General features: G+C 41.4%; 1 protein-coding gene across 1 annotated transcript in view; it reads left to right on the top strand.

Annotated features, from left to right (window-relative positions):
• Nucleotides 1–4024: 4024 nt before the first annotated feature.
• The window catches only part of LOC124766441 (proton-coupled amino acid transporter-like protein pathetic), a 169738-nt gene continuing 148011 nt past the window's right edge, over nt 4025–25751 (top strand). Inside the window, exons 1-2 of the mRNA XM_047249144.1 lie at nt 4025–4140; nt 19385–19657. Of these exons, the coding sequence (XP_047105100.1) occupies nt 4025–4140; nt 19385–19657 (389 nt within the window). The remainder of the gene's footprint in view (nt 4141–19384; nt 19658–25751) is intronic.

The raw sequence follows: 25751 nt of genomic DNA, 5'->3' as shown, positions 1-25751 counted from the left end.
AATTTTCCATTTTGTGAAGAGTTGGAAGTCTGACGGAGCCATATCAGGTGCATAAGGTGGGTGTGGCAACAATTCTTACCTGAGTTTGCCTAATTTTACCATGGTGATGGCATATGTGTGTGGGTGCGCATTGTCTTGATGGAAGATGACTTTCTTCCTTGCTAATCCTGGCCTTTTTCGCATATTTTTTGTTGCAATTTGTTCAGGAGGTTAGGATAATATTCTCCAGTAATTGTTTGCCCAGTGGGCAGATAATCTACAAACAGAATGCCCCTTGCATCCCACAACACTGAGCCATGCCTTAGAGTATATGTACCAAAAAGAGACGGATGACGTAGTACCTTCCATATACACTTCACAAAATGACCATAATGAACTGGAACTCACTCAGAAGCTTTCTGGCAGTTTTTCTTTCTAGCTTTGGCTTCACAGGAAAGGAGTGTGGTGGAGTAAGTATAGAAAGACAGAATGATACCCCATAGGTAATGTCGTCTTGTGAATATTATTTCTGTGCTGCTGATCTCCAGCTTTACTGGAGTGTCATACCTGGAGATATCAATATTTCCATCATCCAGGAAAGTGAGTGACAACCTGTCTCCTATGTTTAGGTGGTGGTAAAACCTTGTGGCATAACAGAAACAGATATTAAGAGATGATGTGCAAGCTTAGTTGAAAGCTGTATGTTTAGTGTTGAAAAACATTGGAGTAGCCACAGTGCAACAAATACAATGAATAATGGTACTTCTTAGTGAAACAACAAGAATGTTAGTGGACTAGGTACTATATTTTTTTGAATGTATTGAGAAGTGAATTAAAGAAAAAACTGTGTCACTTATCAACTCCATACACCCTCCAATGTATTCAACTTGTGTATGCATTAAAAAAAATTTTTTTTTGACATATGGACCTCATATGTCAGTTTATGAGTGACGTACGTTACATCAGAGGGGCAGACAATGTCATCGCCGATTTACTATATCGTGTATCGGTTTTATCTTCACAACTGGACCTCAGTGAACTCCCTAAATTGTAAACAGACAATACTGAACTGCGCTCCGATGTTAAAACAGAACTCTAATTAGAGTTACAGACACTTCCTGGGTTTTTATCACCCATCTAGTGCAACATTTCAACAGGACCCATGTATCCAGTGATTCCTGCACATCTCCGCCGGGACATTTTTAATAGTATCCGTGACTTGGCACACCCTGGCATTTGTGCCACCACACATCTGGTATCTGAATGTTTTGTTTGGCCTGGGGTGATAAAACAATGTCGCAGTTGGATGTGAGCAGGTGTGGCATGTCAGCGTACAAAAGTAGGACATCACGCACAGCCCCCCATGGGTACGTTCAATATGGCAAAAAGAAGATTCCAGCACATACACATCAATATCGTTGGGCCCTTACCCCCCTCGGGCCCCTTCTGTTACATACTGTCTGCCATTGACAGGTTTACCTGCTGGTTAGAGGTAATTCCTCTTACTACTATCACAGCTGACGCAGTGGCCCAAGCCCTTTTGTTAAAGTGGATCTCGCGCTTCGGCTGCCCTGTTTCTATCACCACTGACCAAAGCCGCCAATTCGAGTCTGACCTCTTCTGACAGCTTTGTGACCTGTGTGGGGTGAAACGATTTTGACTACAACATATCACCCCTATAGCAATGGGCTTGTCGAATGCTGGCACAAAACACTTAAAGCTTCCCTGATGTGCCAAGTAGTTGAGTGGGTCAACACCTTACCACAGGTAATGTTAGGTGTTTGGGCTGTGTAAAAAGAGGACCTTAGCGCATTTCTGGTAGAAGTACTATACAGAGAACCCCTCACACTCCCAGCAGAGTTAGTCAAGCCTTCACCTCCTCCAGATCAAATCTGTGACTCGACATTCATCGGGCATGTTAAGGAGCTAATCACTAACATTCGCATGCCTCCTCCTTGACCGCACTCACTCCCTCCCATGTTTCTGCATAAGGACTTGGCGTTGTGCACTCACGTCATGGTGTGCCATGCCACCGTCCGACCGGCACTCAGACCTCCATACTTGGGCCCACACAGAGTCATATCGCAGTGTACCAACATGTTTGAAGTGCTCCTTAACATCACACCTCAAACAGTATCTTGTCTGCCACCTCAAACCGGCATGGTCTCTGGGAGAGCTGCCCAATACCCCACCCAGTCAGCCTCCACCCCCTGCTACCGCTGCCTCGCAGTAGGCATCTACCGACGGCCCGCTTATAAGTGATGCCCATTCCCACACAAGTGACGTTACACACTCCCATACGTGTGACAGTGCTACAGGTGCATGTGACATTCCCCAAAGAGTGATGTGTGTGATGACTACCCCTCCTACAGGCAGCCCCCCGCCTCTCCCCTGTTAGGATTTAGTGACATATCAGAGGCCAGCCTCGGAACGTGTGATGTCACTGATGACGACTCAAGTGGAGATTCTGTCAACCCGTAAATGGAAGTGGTAGTGAATGTCAACACAGATATTATTTGCAGCTCTAAAGTGTTTTTCATTATGCAGCTGGGTAATATGTGTGTCTTCTACGAATGAACCAGCCCCCCAGTGACAACTTAACCCACATTAATCTTCTCCAGTCTGTCCCCTTGCCTGTTGCTACTGACCCATCAACGGTAAAAGTCCTATGTTCCGCAACAGGCATTCAGGTTCACTACCCCAGTTCCTCACAATGCACTGTTGCATCCCCGGTTCCCTCGACTGCTGTACAAGGATTTGCCCGGTCAGGCAGGACCATTCGCACCCCTCTCTGGCTCAAAGACTTCAATTACTAATGTAATGCAATGTAAGGTATGGTTTCGGTTTAAGCACCCTCTCCCTCCCCCCTGGGTATTACTTTACATGTATGCCCCAATATTTATGTTATGTGCTCCACACTCGGGGGGGGGGGGGGGGGAGGGGGGGGCACTAATGTGGTGACTATTGACTAAGTCACGTGTAATATCTTTGTTTTGGCAAGCTCTTTGCAACCAGTATGTGGCCACACGTGAAACAGTACACATGTGAACTGAGAATCAAGAATGTTTATAACTGTATATGTGTGCTTCCGAGTAATAAATTAGTGCTTATTACATGTTATATACCATGCATCATTGGACCCTGCAATCCTACAACACTAAACCCATACATTCTTTCCTTTCATAAAGAAGCTGCTATCGTCCACAAACAGTATGGCATCTGCTGTTAAAAAGTGTTGTGGTACACCATTAAAAAAAAAAAAAACAAGAATAACAATGGGCCCAATACTGAGCCCTGAGGCACCATGTAATTAACATTTTATGTTCAGATTGGTGTACTTTGCCTTCCTAACAAATTTCCTCTCATTGTTTCCTGTCAGATAAATATTATCTGTTGAACCCCCCATAGAAAACACTAGAAGCACCATAATTATTTAGTTTATTGTTTGTCACAAAGCCAATGTATCGTGATAGTAGGCAGCACAAATGATGTATATAGAAATGAACTGAAAGTAGCAACAAGAGTATTAAGACAGACACTTGGTACATTTGAGGATCAGAAACTGATTGTGCTAGGCATACTGTATAGACATGATCGTACTGAATCGTCAGATGTAAACAAAGAGATCCACAAAGCAAACAAGGCTTACAAAAAGATATGTCAATCCACTTTAAATGCTGTTTTTCTCACCCTAAATGACATGAAAAGAAAGCACTTTACAAGACATGGAATGCACCTAAATAAGTGGGGCAAATAATTAATCTCCCAGAGGATCAAAATGTGCATGACAAATGTTTTTTCTAGAAGTGGGAAATATGACACAATTGCAGTGCCAAAAGCAGGAGAGATTTGCAAAGTATCTTGCACAAGCAAAGCGGTCAATGTCGTGGAAAACCCTGCCTGCCTAATGAATCCAGCTGTAGCAGTGCTACAACATAGAGAATGATCATATATAGAAGTAAGTATCAACAGGAAAGCTTTTGTGACAATACCGGCAACAGCAGCAATAAAAGACCTAGAACCAGTGTCTACAGAGGGAAAGTAAATGGTCACAACATGTACATCTACACAACCAGCAACAACAGCAGCAATAAATGACTCAGGAGCAACTCCACCAGAAGAAAAGGAAACAACAAATGAAATGCACAGTGTAGCAAGCAGGTGGAAAACAGTGCCTCCACACCATCTGAAAGACTTTTTACTATCAAGCATGAAGAGGAGGAGGCCACCACAATAAGTACAACTAAATGTTTAGCAGTACTTCCCCAGAATATACAATCCACAAAAAACGAAGTTCAACAGAAGTAAATTTACAAACACTAGAGAGTTCAGTTGTGTGTATTACGGAACACTGGTACAAAGGTAATGAAATCTCATATTTAGTTTTAGCCTCATAAGAACTTCCTTGTTTTTACAGTAGTCTCTCCATGAAAGCTGGGGGTTCATGTATTTATGTGAAGAGAGGTATTTCATTTAAAGACAGAAATGACCTTACAGCATTAAGTGTTGATAAACATTTTGAACTCTCAACTATTCAAGTAACAGAACACAACAAGTCAAAAACACAAATGGTAATTTGTGTGTACCGATCACCGAGTGGTGAGGCGGATATTTTTTTCTCAAAACTAAATCAAACACTAGATAAGGTATCTTGCTCAAAAACAAGCATGATTGTCTGTGGGGACCTCAATATCAATACAATGAAGTCAGATGATATCAGCCATGCCCATTTAAATGTTTTGTACAGTTATGGCATGACTTCGCTTGTAAACTGTCGCTCTAGAGTAACCAAACAATCTTCTTCATTGATAGACCATGTAACAACAGATATAGACAGGAAAAAATGCTATATACATCTTCAAGATCTAGGCTTAGCAGATCATTTGTGTCAGAAATTAAAAGTGAATTTTGTGTAGAAAAGCCCCCTAAATGAAAAGTATACAAAAGGCTCTTCTCAAAGTCAAGGCTGCATGAATTTTCATCCCCGATACAATATGAAGGGTGGAAGGAAGTCTATGCGAAAACAAATGTGAGCAAAATGTTTAATAGTTTCATGCCCATTTTTAAACTAAAATTTGAGGAAGCATTCCCCAAAACTTTGCATACCATTGCAACTTCAGAAAAAAATATATGGATAACCAGATGTATCAAAAAAATCCTCTGAAACTCTTCAGTATCTTGCTTCAATCAAAAATAGACAGATTGACCCAGCCTTTTGCAATTTTATAAAAACTACTAGTGAATCTGCAGAAAGGTACTACTAGCTGCTAAAAAACTCACAAACCATAAAATACTACAGCAGGCAGGAAACAAAAGCAAAGTAGCCTGGAATATTATCAAATGGGAAACAGCAAACACAGAGCAAAATCATTTTAATTCACAAATTAAGAACACAAATAGCAAATGAATCACTCAAAAAAATGGCTAACTTTGTAAATGTGTACCTCAACAGCATTGCTAAGAAATTACAAGAGAACTTTCTAGACACTTATGTCTTACCCATCCAGAACCATCCACCAAGCTCAATGGCACTCTATCCAGCAACTGAGAAAGAGATCGCACAAGTTTTACATCAATTAAAAAATAAAATAATCAACTGGTCTAGATGAAATACCAGCTTCTGTCCTTAAAGAACGTGTTAATTCCACAAAACCTCCATTAACAAAAATAATCACTGAATCATCCAAATCTGACTGTTTTCATGAGCACCTAAAACAAGCAAAAGTGAGACCATACTTAAAAAAGGTGATGCGGAAAATGTAGAAAACTACAGACCAATCTCTCTACTGTCCACCATTTCCAAAATTATTGGAAAAGTAATGAAAAATAGGTTAATGCAGTATCTAAATAAGTTTAACTTTCTTTGCAAAGAACAACATGGTTTCAGCCCAAAAGAGATACAGAATTGGCTATTGCACAGTTTACAAAGGTAATTCTTGAGGTGCTGGACAAAGGTGACCAAGTGAATGGAATTTTCTTGGACTTATCAAAGGCATTTTATACAGTGGACCACATAAATTAGAGTTACTAGGAATAAGACGTGTGATTAAGAAGTGGTGAAGTTCTGCCTAGAAAACCAGATGCATCGTGTTGAGATTTCACATACTTCAGAAGGATTTATAGTAAAACACTTACCAGATCCAAAAAATATTAATATAGGCATTCAGCAAGGTAGTGTATTAGGTCCAGTCCTTTTTCTTATTTACATTAATGATTTACTACAGAGTATCAGATGTGTGGAGGAAATACTATTTGCTGATTACAGCAAAATAGTGATCACAGCCAAAACTCCAACACAGTTGACAGAAAAGGCTAATGCAGCCCTCAGAAATGTTCACAAGTGGTCATGGAAAAATAAAGTAACTTTAAACGCAAAGAAAACTAATTGTATGTACTTCCGGTTGAATAAAAGACACAATGATGGTGAATTAACAATTAATGATGATAAGAAAATGTGTAATGGAAACCAAATTTTTGGGCTTGAAAGTAGATTGTCAACTGAAATGGACAGAACATAAAAAAGCTTTAACAAAGAGACTATCCACAGCATGTTATGCTCTACGAATACTTGCAACACTGTGCAATATTTCATGCCTCAAAATGACATATTTTGGATACGTGCACTCAATCCTCAGTTATGGAATCATGGGAATATTCAGTCTGTCTTTAAGGTGCAGAAAAGAGCTGTATGGATAATAACAAATAGCAGCAGATGGGTCGCAAATTGTACTCCATGCATGTGATAATTCAGCAGAGGCACTGGCAATGCGGGTGCTTAATGCCTCATTATGTTGCGGAGCTCGTTGATTTGTGCACACATGTCCGATAAATCAGAGAGCCGCACAGTAATAAGCTCAAGCAGAGGTGCGCATGTGGAAAGCATAGCCAAGGAGTCAGAGAGCAAAGTTGTGCTGAACTTGTTCGAGCATGGAACAGTAGAACCAGATGTGTAGCAGAGGGTGGTGACCTGCAGGTCTGGGAAAAGTTCGTAATGTTGTAGGAAGTCCACCGCGATCACAGGTTCATCCACATTAGTGACGTGGAAAGTCTAAGGGAAAGTGGCGACTGGTGATATGCGAAGTGACATCTTGATGGAGTCAAGGACCATGATAGGAGAGTGATTTGTAGCAATCAAAGTGAGGTAAGCAGGAGAAAGCATGCTGCCTGTGTGCTTTGCCGGGGTAATGCTGACATAATGCTGACATCGGCACTGGTGTTGACGAGAAACTGAGTGCCTGATAACAAGTCCGTGACATAGAGGCATTGTGCCACTGGAGCAAGTGGTGCAGCATCGGATGGTAGGCACTGTGAAGGATTGTGGCAAGACGCGACGCCTAAATGCCAACGCGGCAGTTGGTGAGTGGTATCCCCGTAAGTAGCATGGTACCAGCATAGCAGGTAAGCTTGGATGCGAGGCAGTGTAGGGTGTGAGGGGGACGCAGCTGACTGCATCGTTGCTTGAGACAACTCGGGCTGTTACTCGGGCGGGGTCAGCTGCTGTTGAGAGGCTGCAGCCAGTATCCCCTGTAGGCTGCTAGATGGCAGCTCCTGACAGGCTGCTGAGGTGAGCGCGCTGGCCTCTACCAGCAGAGTGAAGAACCAAAGGTGCAGGCATGCCAACTAGTGGCGATGAGGATGTCGTCCATGACAGGCGGTGTCGGTGATGAATGATAGTGTAGGCTCGGTCAGCCGCGCATAGGCAAACCTCAAGATGGTCAGTGACGTGAGATAGCAGGTGAAGTTATAGGTCTGATGGCAGTTTAACCATCCACAAAGTCCAAGGCACAATGTCCAGCAGCGCTTGATCATCAATTAATGTACGAAGGTGCTGCCAAAGCTGTGAAGGTGTGCGGTCATCAAGGTGCTCATTGTGAATAATGCGGTGGATAGCCTCTGCTGGAGGGTGAGAAAGGCATTCGATGACAAATAGTTTCGCCATTAAATACATGGGCGAGGAGATCAATGATGAGGTCTGTATGAGCATGGAGGTGGCTCACCAGACAGATGAAAGGTGCGTGGTCATCTGAAATCCCATGGGATATCCAGTAGGTGATCCACCAATGTGAACCAAGTCTTAGGATTATGCTTTTGCAAAGCAGGCAGCTTAGGAAAGCTTCTGGGTAACAAATGTTGATGCAGCACTGGTAGGCAAAGATCTGGTGTGCGGGGCAGGAAGCCCCCTGACATCGGGTGTGCAGTAGCGGTGGACAGTGCATCCCCCAAGGTCTTAGGTGGGGGCAGCCACAAGTAGCGCATGATGTGGAGTGAGCAGGTGCGACCGATAACATGATGTGTCCCAGGTGCAGGCCTGACAACGAATGCAGCATGGGTGTAACAGCTGGTGGCATTGCAACAGCAGGCAGAAGGCGGTCATGATGCTGCCACGGGGGGCTGATCCAGTAAATAGCATGGGCAGAAAAGCTGGTGCCGTTACATAAGCGGGCGGAAGGTGATTATGGTGTGGGCCAGCACAAGAAGTCTGTTAATGATGAAAAGAACCACAAAATAACTCGCAAACAAATGATGACAATGAAAGAGTCACGACTGTAATTATCACGTATCATAGGGCAATTCTGGGTTTTTAGGAACCCCCACCTGGTTCAGTCTCCATGACCAACTACATCCTCACCCACAATTACTTCTTCTTTGAAGGTGTTACCAACAAACCAATAAAATACAATACAATACAATACAATACAAAAACAAATCTGCGGTACGGCTATGGGCACCCGCATGGCACCATTCTATGCTAACCTATTCATGAGCCATCTAGAGGACTCCTTCCCAAAAACCCTGACTCCTAAACCCGTCACCTGGTTCAGATTGATTGATATCTTTACTATCTGGATTGAAGGTGAGGACACCTTATTCACATTCCTCCAGAACCTCAACAACTTCTCCCCCATTTGCTTCACCTGGTCCTACTCAACCCAACAAGCCACCTTCCTAGATGCTGACCTCCACCTCAGAGATGGCTACATCAGTACCACTGTCCACGTCAAACCTACTAACCAACAGCTATATCTCCACTTCGACAGCTGCCACCCATTTCATACCAAGAAATCCCTTCCGTACAGCCTAGCCATCCATGGTCGTCACATCTGCAGTGACGAGTAGCGCCTCTCTAAATATACCAAGGGTCTCACTGAAGCCTTCACTGACCATAATTATGCTCCCATCCTTGTACAAAAACAAATCTGCCATGCCTTATCTTTCCAGTCTCCCACCACCTCCCAAAGTCCCACAGTCCGGCCACAAAGGAGCATTCTCCTTGTAAATCAGTACCATCCGAGACTGGAGCAACTGAATTACATTCTCCACAAAGGTTTCAATTACCTCATGTTGCGCCTTGAAATGAGAAAAGTCGTACCTACTATCCTTCCCACCCCTCCTAACATGGTATTCTGCCATCCACCGAACCTACACAATATACTCGTCCATCCTTACACAACCCCTGCTCCCAATCCCTTACCTCATGGCTCATACCCCTGTAATAGACCTAGATGTAAGACCTGTCATGTGATATACAAGCTAAGCTGTAACCACTATGCTGCATTCTATGTAGGCATGACAACCAACAAACTGTCTGTCCACATGAACGGCCACCGACAAACTGTGGCCAAAAAACAAGTGGACCACCCTGTAGCTGAGCACACTGCCAAACATGATACCCCTCATCTCAATAACTGCTTCACAGCCTGTGCCATATGGATCCTTCCCACCAACACCAGCTTTTCTGAATTGTGCAGGTGGGAACTTTCCCTGCAATAGATCCTATGTTCCCGTAACCCTCCTGGCCCAAACTTTCGTTAGTCACTCTCCTCACCCATCCAGCCCCCTCCCAGTTCCCATTCCAGCACTCCACAGCCGTTATTTCACCACCACACCCAGTCTTTTAATTTCTTTTATTTTTATTTCTCTCCTTTCTGCTACTTACCCCCTCCCCCCTCCACACCTTCTCTTCTACCCTCCGTCTAAACTGCAACACTTCACTGTCCGTCACTCCCACCATACTATCCCTCCCCCTCCCTGCCCCAGCCTCCACCTTACCCCCACCCAATCGCCACTCCCATCATGCACTGGTGCTGCTGCTCGCAGTGTAGTTTCAGCTCTCTGAGACTGCAGATGTGTGTGCAAGTTGAGCTTGCTTAAGTGTGTGTGTGTGCGCGTGTGTGCGTGTGTGTGTGTGTGTGTGTGTGTGTGTGTGTGTGTGTGCGTCGGGCTATCGCAGCTCTACATCTCTGCTGCATGGTGAGTAGCAACTTTCCTTGTCTTATATTGTTACAAAAAAGACCATCTAGTAACACAGACAAGCACATAAACAAATTAGCTTTAGTGGAGCTATTTAACCTTTTGAATAAAAAACTCTCGGTGTACATGCCGCGTCAATTCAGGATAAAGCTCCAAGCTTTCAACCACTACATCCATGATCGTCGTCAGGGCTAACACTGACTGTCGTAAACTAGCGAGGTAGCCATATTTAACCTTTTTTTTGAATTTTGATCATTTTGTTTTGTATTGGATTGAAATAATGTGGTATAGTTTGGCACTGCACAAATTTCAAAGAAGGACTCATATGGAGAAAATCAACTGACGACCCGATTAAAAGTCATTATGTCGTGTTGTTAAGTTTGTTGAAGGTGCATGAAACGACGTACTTTTTAATTCAATTTAAATAGGCCTCACATTAAAAACTTATTTTTATTTAACTAATTACTTTCTCTTCCCCATGAACCATGGACCTTGCAGTTGGTGGGGAGGCTTGCGTGCCTCAGCGATACAGATGGCCGTACTGTAGGTGCAACCACAATGGAGGGGTATCTGTTGAGAGGTCAGACAAGCGTATGTCTACTGAAGAGTGGCAGCAGCCTTTTCAGTAGTTGCAGGGGCAACAGTCTGGATGATTGACTGAGCTGGCCTTGCAACACTAACCAAAACGGCCTTACTGTGCTGGTATTGCGAACGGCTGAAAGCAAGGGGAAACTATGGCCATAATTTTTCCCGAGTGCATGCAGCTTTACTGTATGGTTAAATGATGATGGCGTCCTCTTGGGTAAAATATTCCGGAGGTAAAATAGTCCCCCATTCAGATCTCCAGGTGGGGACTACTCAAGAGGACGTCGTTATCAGGAGAAAGAAAACTGGCGTTCTACGGATCGGAGCGTGGAATGTCAGATCACTTAATCGGGCAGGTAGGTTAGAAAATTTAAAAAGGGAAATGGATAGGTTAAAGTTAGATATAGTGGGAATTAGTGAAGTTTGGTTGCAGGAGGAGCAAGACTTCTGGTCAGGTGAATACAGGGTTATAAATACAAAATCAAATAGGGGTAATGCAGGAGAAGGTTTAATAATGAATAAAAAAAATAGGAGTGCGGGTAAGCTACTACCAACAGCATAGTGAACACATTATTGTGGCCAAGATAGACACGAAGCCCATGCCTACTACAGTAGTACAAGTTTATATGCCAACTAGCTCTGCAGATGATGAAGAAATTGAAGAAATGTATGATGAGATAAAAGAAATTATTCAGGTCGTGAAGGGAGACAAAAATTTAATAGCCATGGGTGACTGGAATTCGAGAGTAGGAAAAGAGAGAGAGGGAAACATAGTGGTTGAATATGGATTGGGGGAGAGAAATGAAAGAGGAAGCCATCTGGTAGAATTTTGCACAGAGCATAACTTAATCATAGCTAACACTTGGTTCAAGAATCATAAAAGAAGGTTGCATACATGGAAGAATCCTGGAGATATTAGAAGGTATCAGATAGATTATATAATGGTAAGACAGAGATTTAGGAACCAGGTTTTAAATTGTAAGACATTTCCAGGGGCAGATGTGGACTCTGACCACAATCTATTGATTATGAACTGTAGATTAAAACTGAAGAAACTGCAAAAAAGTGGGAATTTATGGAGATGAGACCTGGATAAACTGAAAGTACCAGAGGTTGTACAGAGTTTCAGGGAGAGCATAAGGGAACAATTGACAGCAATGGGGGAAGTGAATGCAGCATAGGATCAAGTAGGTAAAAAGACGAGGGCTAGCAGAAATCCTTGGGTAACAGAAGAAATATTGAATTTGATTGATGAAAGGAGAAAATATAAAAACACAGTAAATGAAGCAGGCAAAAAGGAAAACAGACGTCTCAAAAATGAGATTGACAGGAAGTGCAAAACGGATAAGCAGAGATGGCTAGAGGACAAACGTAAGGATGTAGAGGCTTATCTCACTAGGGGTAAGATAGATACTGCCTACAGGAAAATTAAAGAAGGTTGAAGGAGTATACAGAGGGTCTATACAAGGGCGATGTACTTGAGGACAATATTATGGAAATGGAAGAGGATGTAGATGAAGATGAAGTGGGAGATACGATACTGCGTGAAGAGTTTGACAGAGCACTGAAAGACCTGAGTCGAAACAAGGCCCCGGGAGTAGACAACATTCCATTGGAACTACTGACGGCCTTGGGAGAGCCAGTCCTGACAAAACACTACCATCTGTTGAGCAAGATGTATGAGACAGGCAAAATACCCTCAGACTTCAAGAAGAATATAATAATTCCAATCCCAAAGAAAGCAGGTGTTGACAGATGTGAAAATTAGTGAACTATCAGTTTAATAAGTCACAGCTGCAAAATACTAACACAAATTCTTTACAGACAAATGGAAAAACTGGTAGAAGCCAACCTCGGCAAAGATCAGTTTGGATTCCGCAGAAATGTTGGAACACGTGAGGCAATACTGACCCTACGACTTATCTTAGAAAATAGATTAAAGACAGGCAAACCTACATTTCTAGCATTTGTAGACTTAGAGAAAGCTTTTGACAATGTTGACTGGAATACTCTCTTTCAAATTTTAAAGGTGGCAGGGGTAAAATACAGGGAGCGAAAGGCTATTTACAATTTGTACAGAAACCAGATGGCAGTTATAAGAGTCGAGGGGCATGAAAAGGAAGCAGCGGTTGGGAAGGGAGTGAGACAGGATTGTAGCCTGTCCCCGATGTTTTTCAATCTGTATATTGAGCAAGCAGTAAAGGAAACAAAAAAATTTCGGAGTACATATTAAAATCCATGGAGAAGAAATAAAAACGTTGAGGTTCGCCGATGACATTGTAATTCTGTCAGAGACTGCAAAGGACTTGGAAGAGCAGTTGAACGGAATGGATAGTGTCTTGAAAGGAGGATATAAGATGAACATCAACAAAAGCGAAACGAGGATAATGGAATGTAGTCGAATTAAGTCGGGTGATGCTGAGGGAATTACATTAGGAAATGAGACACTTAAAGTAGTAAAGGAGTTTTGCTATTTGGGGAACAAAATAACTGATGATGGTTGAAGTAGAGAGGATATAAAATGTAGACTGCCAATGGCAAGGAAAGTGTTTCTGAAGAAGGGAAATTTGTTAACATCGAGCATAGAATTAAGTGTCAGGAAGTCGTTTCTGAAAGTATTTGTATGGAGTGTAGCCATGTATGGAAGTGAAACATGGACGATAAATAGTTTGGACAAGAAGAGAATAGAAGCTTTCGAAATGTGGTGCTGCAGAAGAATGCTGAAGATTAGATGGGTAGATCACATAACTAATGAGGAGGTATTGAATAGAATTGGGGAGAAGAGGAGTTTGTGGCACAACTTGACAAGAAGAATGGACCGGTTGGTAGGACATGTTCTGAGGCATCAAGGGATCACAAATTTAGCATTGGGGGGCAACATGGAGGGTAAAAATCATAGAGGGAGACCAAGAGATGAATACACTAAGCAGATTGAGAAGGATGTAGGTTGCAATAAGTACTGGGAGATGAAGAAGCTTGCACAGGATAGAGAGCATGGAGAGCTGCATCAAACCAGTCTCAGGACTGAAGACAACAACAACAACAGTAACACAGAAAAAAATCAAATATATATTTTTGATTAATATGAATATCAGCCAGCAACATTGGTCTTTAAATGGTTTTTATCTTATAAATCACTCACAATGAGCCCATTTCAGCATAGTGCCATGATCAGCTGATCTTACTTGTAATATTGTAGCTGCCATTTTTTGTCTGTTTTTAGAATTATTAGTTTCTCCTTAGCTGTATGTTGGAGACATATATCTGACTTCAGTCAGTTTTTATGTATGCTATTTCTCCCTTGACAGCATGGTTGACAGTGGATCAGCAAAATGTCGAAATGGGCTCATCATGAGTAATTTATAAAATAAAAACCATTTATAGAGCTGTGTAGCTGGCTCATATTCATATTAATCATGTAATTAGAAGACATATTTTACACTGTTGGCCCCAAAGAACAAAAATGTATTTCTGAAATTTTATAATGTTTCAAAAATTGGTGCAAATTATTTCCTGAAGTATATTACTTTGCATCACTCAATATAAACTTTATTTTAAGATAGGGCAATACCATGGGATAAATGTACCCTCTTCACAATTCAATTTTTTTTATCCTATAGAACAATAATGAATCAACACATGTATATTTTTCAGTATTAAAGGGAAAAATAATAAAAATTCAGTGTTATGTAGCTCTTTTATATAACAGGTAAGAAAAGTAACAAACATGAACTAAATTTGGTGTTGTTTTGCTAACAAAAAAAAAGGCAAATTCTTCATTAGGTATGTTGGCATATCAAAATGTCAGGGACTACACGAGGAAAATGTTTCCACAGATTCACCACCACTGACCCACTTGGGTATTGATAAAATGCTTATTTTGCTTAAAATTTTTGGCTATTTGTACATCCTACCATATCCTGCCACTTGTAGAAAAGTACATCTTTATTTACAAGCCATTTGTAATTATCAGGAGATGGCATCATGGTATTTATGGTTGTATTATCTTCCTTAAAACTTGCAATAACACCAGAGTAATGTTTATTTTCATTTTGTACAACCACAAACAACCATTCTGCTTACTGATAGGTTTCAGTTTTTTCTCTGCTTTTGATAGGACCTCTTGATTCACTGCAGATACTGTTAACACTTCCATTTGATTTCTTCTGTATGATTATGAATTTTTGTCTGAACTTCTGTCAAGCATTTGTTCTTCTAATAGATCTTCATCAGTAGAATTGTCTGTATTTTTCTCTCCTTAGGTTGTTTACTAGTACCTGGTACTGATTTAGAAGCATTTTGTGACATTTCGAGCAAGTGTTCCATGAGGTCCTAGCTTCTGTTTACACTTTACTGTACCATAACAACATTATTATATTATCAGTTCTTATTTCCAATATAACAAGTTTCATCCCAAGCTGAATCACATCTAAAATCAAGTCATGTAAATACTGTAGGGCTGCAATCGTCTACCTTGTCAGTGGTGCAAAGTTCCCCCAGCTTTTCCAGAAAATAATCTTCACAGCTGCTTTCAATCATATAGTTATAAGTAACATGTTGATTACAATTTTGTGGGTTTGATTCAGACAACAGATAATTTCAACACATAAATAAATGTCATTTATATTCTGTTTAAATAGTTTTACAGTAGCAAAAAAACACTTTTTCTTGGTAAAAGTTACCATTAAAAGTACATTAGTACAGATTAGTTAGCAGAAAATATCCAAGATAGCGAGTGGAAGAGTGACTCAAACTCATGGAGTAGTAGAAACTGTCAACTGTTGGACACAATTGAAAATGTTACACAATATTTATTGGAATAGGAGCTACACAGGATTGGATCTTTTTTTCAGTGTGGCTAAGTTACAACTGTAGGAGCAAAGTAGTCCTACTTCATTTTATTTTTTAATTTTTATTTATTTATTTATTTATTTGAAGTTTTGAATGTCAAACTTGTCACTGCTTTCATAAACTGGTAATACTGTTGATAGCTTAAGTCAACTTGAAAACACCCCTGTCACAAAGGAATAATTGACTACACCAGTAAATTGAGAGACAATATTATCAGCACTATACTAAACAGTTTTGTCCAGGATGCTATGAAATCATAAGTAATTTTATTCTGTAGTTTACTCATAGTCCTTTGCACTTCAAGTGTTACTGGGTATCAGTACATTCATCTTTCATGTATTGGAATTTCTGTCTTTGTGTTTGGACACTGAATTTGAGCAATACCAATGTAATGGGGGTATTATGTTTGTCTGTGTGATTATTTATAATTTTTGCACTAACTACATTTTTTTGGTTCTCCTTTGAATCATTGTATACCTCTTTTGCTGCTACTATAGCTTTCCTGTACTTTTTGCTAAAGAACTTCATCTACATCTACATACATATTCCACAATGTACCATACAGTGCATGGTGGAGGGTACCTCGTGCCACAATTAACATCTTCTCTCCCTGTTCCACTCCCAAACAGAACAAGGGAAAAATGACTGCCTATATGGCTCTGTACGAGCTCTAACCTCTCTTATCTTATCTTTGTGGTCTTTCCGTGAAATATAAGTTGGTGGCAGTAAAATTGTACTGCAGTCAGCCTCAAATGCTGGTTCCCTAAATTTCCTCAGTGGCAATTCACAAAAAGAACGCCTCCTTTCCTCCAGAGACTCCCACCCGAGTTCCTGAAGCATTTCCGTATCACTCGCATGATGATCAAACCTAGCAGTAACAAATCTAGCAGCCTGCCTCTGAATTGCTTCTACGTCCTCCCTCAATCCAACCTGATAGGGATCCCAAACACTCGAGCAGTATGCAAGAATAGGTCGTATTAGTGTTTTATAAGTGGTCTCCTTTACAGATGAACCACATCTTCCCAAAATTCTACGAATGAACCGAAGATGACTATCTGCCTTCCCCACCACTGCCATTACATGCTTGTCCCACTGCATATCGCTCTGCAATGTTACGTCCAAATATTTAATCCAGGTGACTGTGTCAAGCGCTACGCTACTAATGGAGTATTCAAACATTATGGGATTCTTTTTCCTATTCATCTGCATTAATTTATATTTATCTATATTTAGAGTTAGCTGCCATTCCTTACGCCAATCACAAATCCTGTCCAACTAATCTTGTATCCTCCTACAGTCACTCAACAATGACACCTTCTCGTGCACCACAGCATCATCAGCAAACAGCCGCACATTGCTATCCACCCTAACCAAAAGATCATTTATGTAGATAGAAAACAACAGCGGACCTAGCACACTTCCCTGGGGCACTCCAGATAATACCCTCACCTTCGATGAACACTCACCATCGAGGACAATGTACTGGGTTCTATTACTTAAGAAGTATTCGAGCCACTCACATATTTGGGAACCAATCCCATATGCTCGTACCTTAGTGAGGAGTCTGTAGTGGGGCACCGAGTCAAATGCTTTCTGGAAGTCAAGGAATATGGCATCCGTCTGATACCCTTCATCCATGGTTCGCAAGATATCATGTGAAAAAAGGGCAAGTTGCATTTCGCAGGAGTGATGCTTTCTAAAGCCGTGCTGATGCATGGACAGAAACTTCTCTGTCTCAAGGAAATTCATCATATTCGAATTGAGAATATGTTAAAGAATCCTGCAACAAACCAATGTTCACAAATGGATTCAAGGTATTAGTCTACTTTGCATATTTATGTAGCATTCAGTGACTTTCTGATGATCTTTTCGTTATGCTTGTTACCCATACAATTGATTTTTTTTTTGTTAATTTTAATCTTCTCAAGAAGGTGAAGTATCATAACAGTATTTATAGTAAAAAAAGTGTTGAATTTTATATCTACAAACCTGTTAGTTTCCTTGTCCCAATTTTCATTTCTTAAAATGCTGTCTTCATGAATAAACTTTCTCTCTACATATTTGTCATTGTTACATTTCTGGTGAGATTTCTTTTAAATCAATGTAATTACTTGATGATCATAGAAATCTGTATCCATGACCTCTGCTTTATAGCCACATTTTGTTTTATAAATGAATTTTGGGTCAATTGTAGCTTCAATTTTCCTGGTGGTGTCTTCTTCACATAAATACATATTTTACGTTCTTAGCAGAATAATCAGTAACTGACCATCTGCATAGTTATTGCCGAACTTAACACTGAACTCCCCAAGAACAGTTATGTATTTTGACTGTCTGTATAGGCAATTAAAAAGGGTTTCCAAATTATCAGCAAATACCTTTAAGACTTTCAGATGATGACCATTTAGACCTGCAATTAGAATTTTACTTTCAGTTAGCTCACTCAAATATTACTGCATTCAATATCTTTTCCATACATCTGACAATTTTAAGCTTTGTTTCCTTTGATTTAATACGTGTTTGTACAAATTAACACATTTCTGTACTATAGATGAAACCCAAGTAGAAAATATTACAGTGCAATAATGATGAAAATACTGAAAAGTACCAAAATTATAAAAAATTATGAGATTTCTGGAAAAAATGAAAATTACCATATGTAGCTCAAAACAGCAAACTAAGAATATTGGGACACATTTGTTATGTAATTCATAGAAAGTACAAAATTGGAGAAATGTGCAAAATTGGAAGAGAAGTGTAAAATTAGTGAAAAGACTGTGCAAGTGGCAGTTATACAATATGTTTACAGAGCTAAAATAATCTAATTACTTAAAACTGTAAAATAATGCCATTGCTTCGACTTCATCCCTGACCCAGAGATATCAGTTCATGTTTGTGTGGTCAGATGCTCAACTCAAACATGAGGGTTGGGAAGGATACTTGAAGTTTACATACAATTTTTAGCTTAGGACAAGGACCTTGTTCTAATTTTTCTGCCAAAATTTAAATTTACTACTATTTTTACATCATGTAAATTGGCTGAAGTAGGTAAACATACTAGAGGAAAGGGGTGAAGGGAACACAGTTCTGCAGTTTTTCCAAGGTATTGCACAGGGTCGCAGGTAGCAACGTCCTTAGTTGTACGTATCTGTACTTTTTTTATCTTTTGTCGTTGTTTTGAACCAACTCCATGTATTGCCCCTAAACAAATAGAGTCAATATTATTAATGACTAAGGTTTCATTGACTTTAGGCAGGTCATTACAGAAACATTTGTTTTTTTGTTAGAATGTTTTCAATTCTGTTATTGCATTGTGAGAAATTTGAATAAAATTTCAAGCTTTTTTAAAAACTTCCTCCTCTGTTTTTTCAGGAGCAAGCAACTGCTTGTCAGTTTCTTGCTACTGATGCAAAGACTGTAGAGGCACTAATCAACATACTGAGATTTTAACCATATCTGACAAGTGAATTGAGATGGTTTTACCCAACAATGATATAGTATATAGCCAGTAGATGTGTATTTGAGAGAAACAATAATCAAACCCCACCATGATTTAGTATTTCCATGGATTCAGGTAGGTTTTAACCAGTTTATACCTCTGCCCCCATGTCCTTAAATAGTCTTCAAAACTAAAAGAAATACTTTCTTTTGAATCTTAAAGTCTACCATACATATGCTCAGCAACTAATATTGTGTCCATTATATTGAACTGTTTCAGTGACTGTGAAGTGCTAACACACCTCCTGAAGGCAGCACTAGGCACGGGTGTCTTAGCAATGCCAATCGGCTTCAAGAATGCTGGTCTGTCGATGGGTGTGTTGGGATCAGTGCTGGCCACCGCTGTCTGCACACACTGTGCATACTTAGTTGTGAAGAGTGCACACATATTGTATGTGCGTACCAAAGTCAATGCCATGACCTTTCAGGAAGTAGGAGAGGTCACATTTGCCACTGGTCCTGACTGGGGCAAGAAGTTCAGCCGTACTGCCAGGTGAGTAACCTTTCCTAACATCCACTGATGTGTGTCATGCCTTTACTTTGTGTGCAAAATAGCCTAACAGATGAACATATGTGATTAGTTTCTGACATAGGTGGAAGTAATCAATGAAGACCCACAAGGTTCCATATTAAATCCACTACTTTTTCTCTTGTAGAGTATTTTCCATTTAACATACAACAATTAGAATTAATCTTTGCTGCTAATAATGCAAGCATTGTCTATCTGACATGCAGCAAGAGATGAAGTAGTAATATTTGAATTGGCTTAATAACTAGTTTTCAACAAATGTACTCTCCCTTAATGTCAAAAAGTCAAAAACACTGGCTTCCATAAATTAGAGAAAAATAATGAAAACGGAATTAATTGAAAAAAAAAAATGAGGTAACTGATACAGAAATTGAGTAAGTTGTTACAACAATATGTAAACAACCAGTGGGTTTACTGCTGTAAACTGCTTTTAAGATAGATTCTCAAATAATGGATGCTACTCAGTATTTAAATTACTTTAACTGTTTTACAGATTTATTAACAACTGAAGCAATATGATGACTAATCTCAGTTCTCACCTGAGATTACAGTCACAGGTAGTCAACCCACAATAACCTCCAAAACCTTTTGAGAGTGGCTAACTGTTTACAGTGCACTTTCAAAACTGAATCTTGGCAGATAAATGTCACAAAGCAGACATCTAATTACATAGTTAGTGGACACACTAAGTTCCAAAATAGCTTGCATTAAATCACATCAGTGTACAAAGTTATCAGAGAGAAATAAATACCATAATCAAAGCTGATGACAACCTTGAAGTGCAGCATGACTGATATTCGGGCACAAATGGAACTTGTGGGAAATGAGGTCCTATACTCACCAGAGAATAAAATGATTCACCACTTGATTGTAAGATTGAGGTTTTATTACATAAAACTCTGATGTACGAGACATAAACAAAGTACAAGAGAAGAAGGTGGACCTGACTAGTGATCACTAAAAGAGCTTCGGCTAAAGCTCCAGAGACCATCAAAGACTATGGTGGTGTAACTATCAACAATCACCACAGAGAACCTCCCCTCCCCCCCCTACCCACACACACACACACACACACACACACACACACACTGTGCAGCATGGAGGAGGACTAGAAGTGTCAGTGCAGCAGACAGCAGGGACAGGTGGTGAGTGCTGTTCAGAGTCCTGAACATCTGTATTACTAGTCAGCTCATGGCTGGCCGCGTGGAGGGGGAAAGACTTGACGGACTGTTTCTCATAAGGTATGGTCATGACTCGATGCTGAAGGCTGAGATGATGAAGTCCTGTAGCCAGTGCGGTGGATGTAGGGTCGGCTTGTGTGGGAAATGGAATCATTTGGTCATGCGCCTTAGAGTATTGGCCATGAGCTGAAGGGTATGATGACCATAAGGTGGCCATTTGTGTTGATCGGAACCAAAACTTTCTCATCAGTGGCATCCAGTGGAAGGTGATAATAATGGAGGAGTGTGATGCAGTTAGTGGTTGGGTCGTGAAGCAAGTGTGAGGAAACATATAGTACGAAGAGCGTGCCATTGTGTAATTGGAGGGAAAGGTCATCAGTGCAGTATGATGAAATGTCAGTGCAAAAGGTGGCCACTCTGGATGGGATGGGGCAAAGATGTAGAAGAAGGCAGCAGGGGAGAAGGCACTTCACATGCAGCACTCATATCTGTGGGCACACACGGCAGAAGTGTTGGGAGAACCTCTAGACTGCTGGGGTACCCAGAAGAAAGAGCAGTGGTGGTGGTGGTAGTGGTGGTGGTGGTGGGGGGGGGGGGGGAGACATGTTATGTGTAACACTCAAATCTGAGGTCATAGTTGGTGAGTTGCACATGGGTGGATCTAGGCTGAGAAACTTGGAAAAAGGTCATCCAGATTTGAGGTTGGATGGAGGTCCTCATTGATTGACAGCACTGATTTAACTCTGTTGAGTGATACAGTTTGGCACTTGCTATTCAGGTAAATGTCCATTGTATTGTCTGTATGGTGAAGTACTCTGTGCAGTCTGAAGTGCAGTGCTGCAAAACTGCCCAAACTGAGTCTTGGAGAGCACAACAAACTCACACCAGTCGAGTTTCTTGTGAACAAACACATGAGGCATAGAATCAGCACATTGAGGGGGGGATGCATATGTGGACAAAGTAAGAGCAGATGTGCTCAACTAGTGTTGGAAGCTCAGACGGAGAAAGAGGAGAAGAGTCCTCCACAAACTGAGTTGGAAGCACCAAATGTTTACCATACAGGAATTGAGATTGTCCTTGAAAGTAGTACATACACTGAGTAACACCCAAGGTGGCATTTCAGACCAGGATCTGCTGTTACACATCAGAATTGAAAGTGTGGTGCCAATGGTTGACTGACCTATTGCTCTGAGGTTGGTATTTGGTTGTGTGGAATTTTTTGGCACTCCACAAGAAACACAGCTTGGGAAAAAGTAATGACTCAAGTTGCCACCCCTGGTCAGTTGTAATGGAGAAGAGGCACCTGAAGCAGGCTATTGAATGAATTAGCTAAAATGTCAATCCAATCAGGGGCAGTGTTTCCACTCATCTGCTGGCACGGTCGATCATTGAGAGAATGTATCTAAAACTAAGAAGGGGGCAGAGGGCCTACAAGATTGAGATGTATGTGACAAAACCAAACAGTAGGGATCTCAAAATGTCCCAGAGGAGGTTGGGTGTGTCAACCAACTTTGCTCTGCATTGGCAGGGTAAACATGCACATGCCCAACTGCAATAGTCAATTTTAATTCCTAGCCAGAAAAATCATTTGGGCAGAAGGCACATGGTAGCCGATATGCCAGGGTGCACCAGTTTATGTGTGATAAAAAAAAAAAAAAAAAAAAAAAAGAAACATTGTGCCATAAAGGTGTGGGAACCACAGATGAGGGTATCTGTAGATGGGTCGCATAAAACCAGCAATGAAGAACAGAGAGAGTAATGCTGTTGCACAGTCAAAGAGAAAGAGTTACAATGTAACAAGTTTTGGACATTTGGGAGCTAGCACTTGCAGGTGAGCTAGATCATTTAAGTTCAATGGGAAGGAAATAGCATGCAGATGTGGCATACATTCAGCCATGACGTTTTTGGCTCCTTTAACATAGCAGAAATCTGTGGCATATTGGTAGATGAGGTCCTTGTGTCAAAAACAGCACGATGAGAGGCCAGCTGCAAGGCCACAAAGTGCGTCTGTAAGCAGTCGGTGAGCAGTGAAAGCCATGACCTCTTGCCCTTCTTTGTCTTTATAGACGAAATGGACTGCCTCGTAGATCACTAACAATTCTCTGTCAAAGGTCAACCATTTGCATTGTGGGGAGGAAAGTCTTTTGGAAAAGAAGTGTAGTGTCTGTGAGGTGTCACCAACATGTTGTTCAAAACAGTACCAATCAAAGATTCACTCCTGTCCATTGTGACGGAGCTGTGAGCATCGATGATTGGGTGTGCAAGAGTGATGACATTCAGAAGAGAAGTCTTGAGGTCGCTGAACACACGCGTCATATCTTTGGACCATTGCACCTCCTGTGGGCCAGAAGTGTTTTTGCTACCAGGGCATCTGTCAGGGGGTCCTGAAGAGAAGCAGCATGAGGAATGTGACTCTGAAAATAGTTCACCATGTCAAGAAACCATCTGAGTCTACAGTAAGCTTCAGGAGAGGCAGTTCATTAATGAAGGATAAGCTGTTGCACCTCAGATGGACTCCTTCAGAAGTAATGGTGTGGCTGAGGAAGGTTGTGACATGTCATGGTTTATTTCTACACCATTATCTGAGAGAATTTTGAACACATGAGATAAGTGTCACTCATGCTCTTTGGCAGAGGTGGGGAAGATGAGGATATTATCTAGGTAAACATAGCAAAAAAAAAATTAAGGAAAACAGCACAGAGCTGATAAACCATTGTGACATTTGGGCAGCGTTCTTCAGATCATGAGGCATAAAACAATTCTCAGACTGGCTGAATAGCATGATGATGGCAGTTTTAGGAATATTCTGACAATAAGCTTTCCAGTAGTCAATAACACTAAGGAATAGTGTGCTGTGGAGCTGCTGCATGAAGCCCTGATTGCGTGTGATTGGATAATTGTCCATTACAATATGTGCATTGGGGTTTGTGATAGTCTCTGCACAACTTAAAGGTAACGTCTTTCTTAGGAATGAGGCAGATGGCTGATGACTAATTGCTATGGGCACATGATACTTGCCTCTAAGAGTTCTTGCATGGCAGCCATCACGCGATGAGTTTTTTTAGCTGTAAGACACCTAAATTTGCAATGAACAGGAGGACCTTCCATCATGCATAACCTATGGCAGGTACTATTCCGTGCCTGTTTGGTGCCAATGACGGTCTTTGTAGTACTTGGGAATGCTGTATGTGCAGCTACAGGAGGGGGAGAGAATCTTCATATGAAACATTGATAGTTTGTGGATTGCTGACCTGAAGTGTCTGCAGTGGAGGTGGCAATAAGGGGAGTGACAAATGCACAGTCTGAAGCCTTGATAGGAGATGAAGTTGTCAATCATGCGGAGAGTACACACCAGATTGGGTGATGCGTTGGTGATCAACTGATGGAAGATGTTGTTGTTGATGCGAAGGTCATTGATATCTCAATGCTGAGTCATGAGCTCTGCCAGTGAGTTCATGAGGTTAGCTGTCAGGCAGGAGCCCTTGGAGATGGTGTAAACAAGAGGGACACGTAGAATCACAGATTAGGAAGGGGAAAGGGTGAAGGAGCCAGGAATGCTCATGCTCAATGTGTGATGGAGTAAGGCAGAAGCATGTAGGTCAGGAGAAAGACTAAAATGCTTAAGAAAATCTATCCTGAAGACAGAGACCTCCAGCCTGGCCCCATGGAAGGTCCAGGAGAATTGAAGAGGCAGTGTAAACTGCAACTGAAGTTTGGTGGTGCCGTGGACAGTGATATCGGAGGTGTTTGTCGCTCAACCATTGATGCTGGGAGATGGCTCCAGGGAGTGAAGGAGGAAGGGATGATACTTGAATCTGCACCTTTATCAATGAGGAACTGTATATTATTTGCTCGATCAAGCACACAAAGTCTGCCACTGGAAGAAGACACCAGGGACACTAAGTATGATGACTCACTCTGGAGATGGTATCTGGTTGCAGCAATGCAGGACGAGGCACCTAAACCATCCCACATCATGAGTTTGAGTGCCTTATGCATGGGGTTTAATAGCTTCTTGCAGCATTGCTGAACATCATGTGAAACCAGCAAAGTGAGTAGAAGGGATATGGGGCAAGTCGGGTGACGCCTGCACCATCTGTTGGGCCGTGACTAGCAGTGGCAGAGTGTGAGTCGGCAGCTGGAGCAGAGGGCAAAGAAGGAGCCAGTAGTGCCAAGAGCTGGCCCCCAGGTGGCTGCATGATGCTGTCAGGTTTTGTGCGAGATCTCATGAAACCTTGCCGTACAAGTGTGGAGGGATGGGTGGTGGTGTTTGAAGCATTGCTGCCAACCTTGTTTGTCTGAGAGCAATTTGTTGCAGGCAGAAATTGATGATGGCAAATGACATGATAGGCACAATCAGTGAGCTGGACTTGAATGTCCAGTGGCTGTGTGCAATGTAATAGCAGCTGCAGCTGGAGATCATGAGACAGTCTGATCACCCACAATGTCCATAGAGCAACCTCTGGGTCCACAAGAACACATAATATCTGCCAGAGCTGTGAAGGACATTTGTCTCCTAGGTGATGTGCCATAAAGTGTCCTTGTGTGAAACAACTGGGTTTGGTGATAATCACAAGTGCATTGGCATGTTTTGGAGGAGACAGACAGGTCAAGTCACTGATCAGGTCTGTGTGGTCACGTAGGTGGTTTATTAAGCACAAGAATCTGGTGTATGCCATGTGTGTCCAGGACATTATCCACCAACACGACCATGTTTTCAGATTGTCTTTAAGTAGCTGAGTGTTCATTCTGCATCAAGTGTCCTAGGGATCTCCACTCGACCATCTCCGATTTTGTTAAAAATTTGTATGTGTGTACATATCTATGTGTTAGCTCAGTGTGCAAAATTTTGGCTCTTTCTTTCAGTGGTTCCAGAG

This window comes from Schistocerca piceifrons, chromosome 1, assembly GCF_021461385.2.
Source record: "Schistocerca piceifrons isolate TAMUIC-IGC-003096 chromosome 1, iqSchPice1.1, whole genome shotgun sequence".
NCBI classification, from domain to species: Eukaryota; Metazoa; Arthropoda; class Insecta; order Orthoptera; family Acrididae; genus Schistocerca; species Schistocerca piceifrons.
Note: the sequence above shows the minus strand (reverse complement) of the source record. Positions and strands in the feature narration are given on the sequence as shown.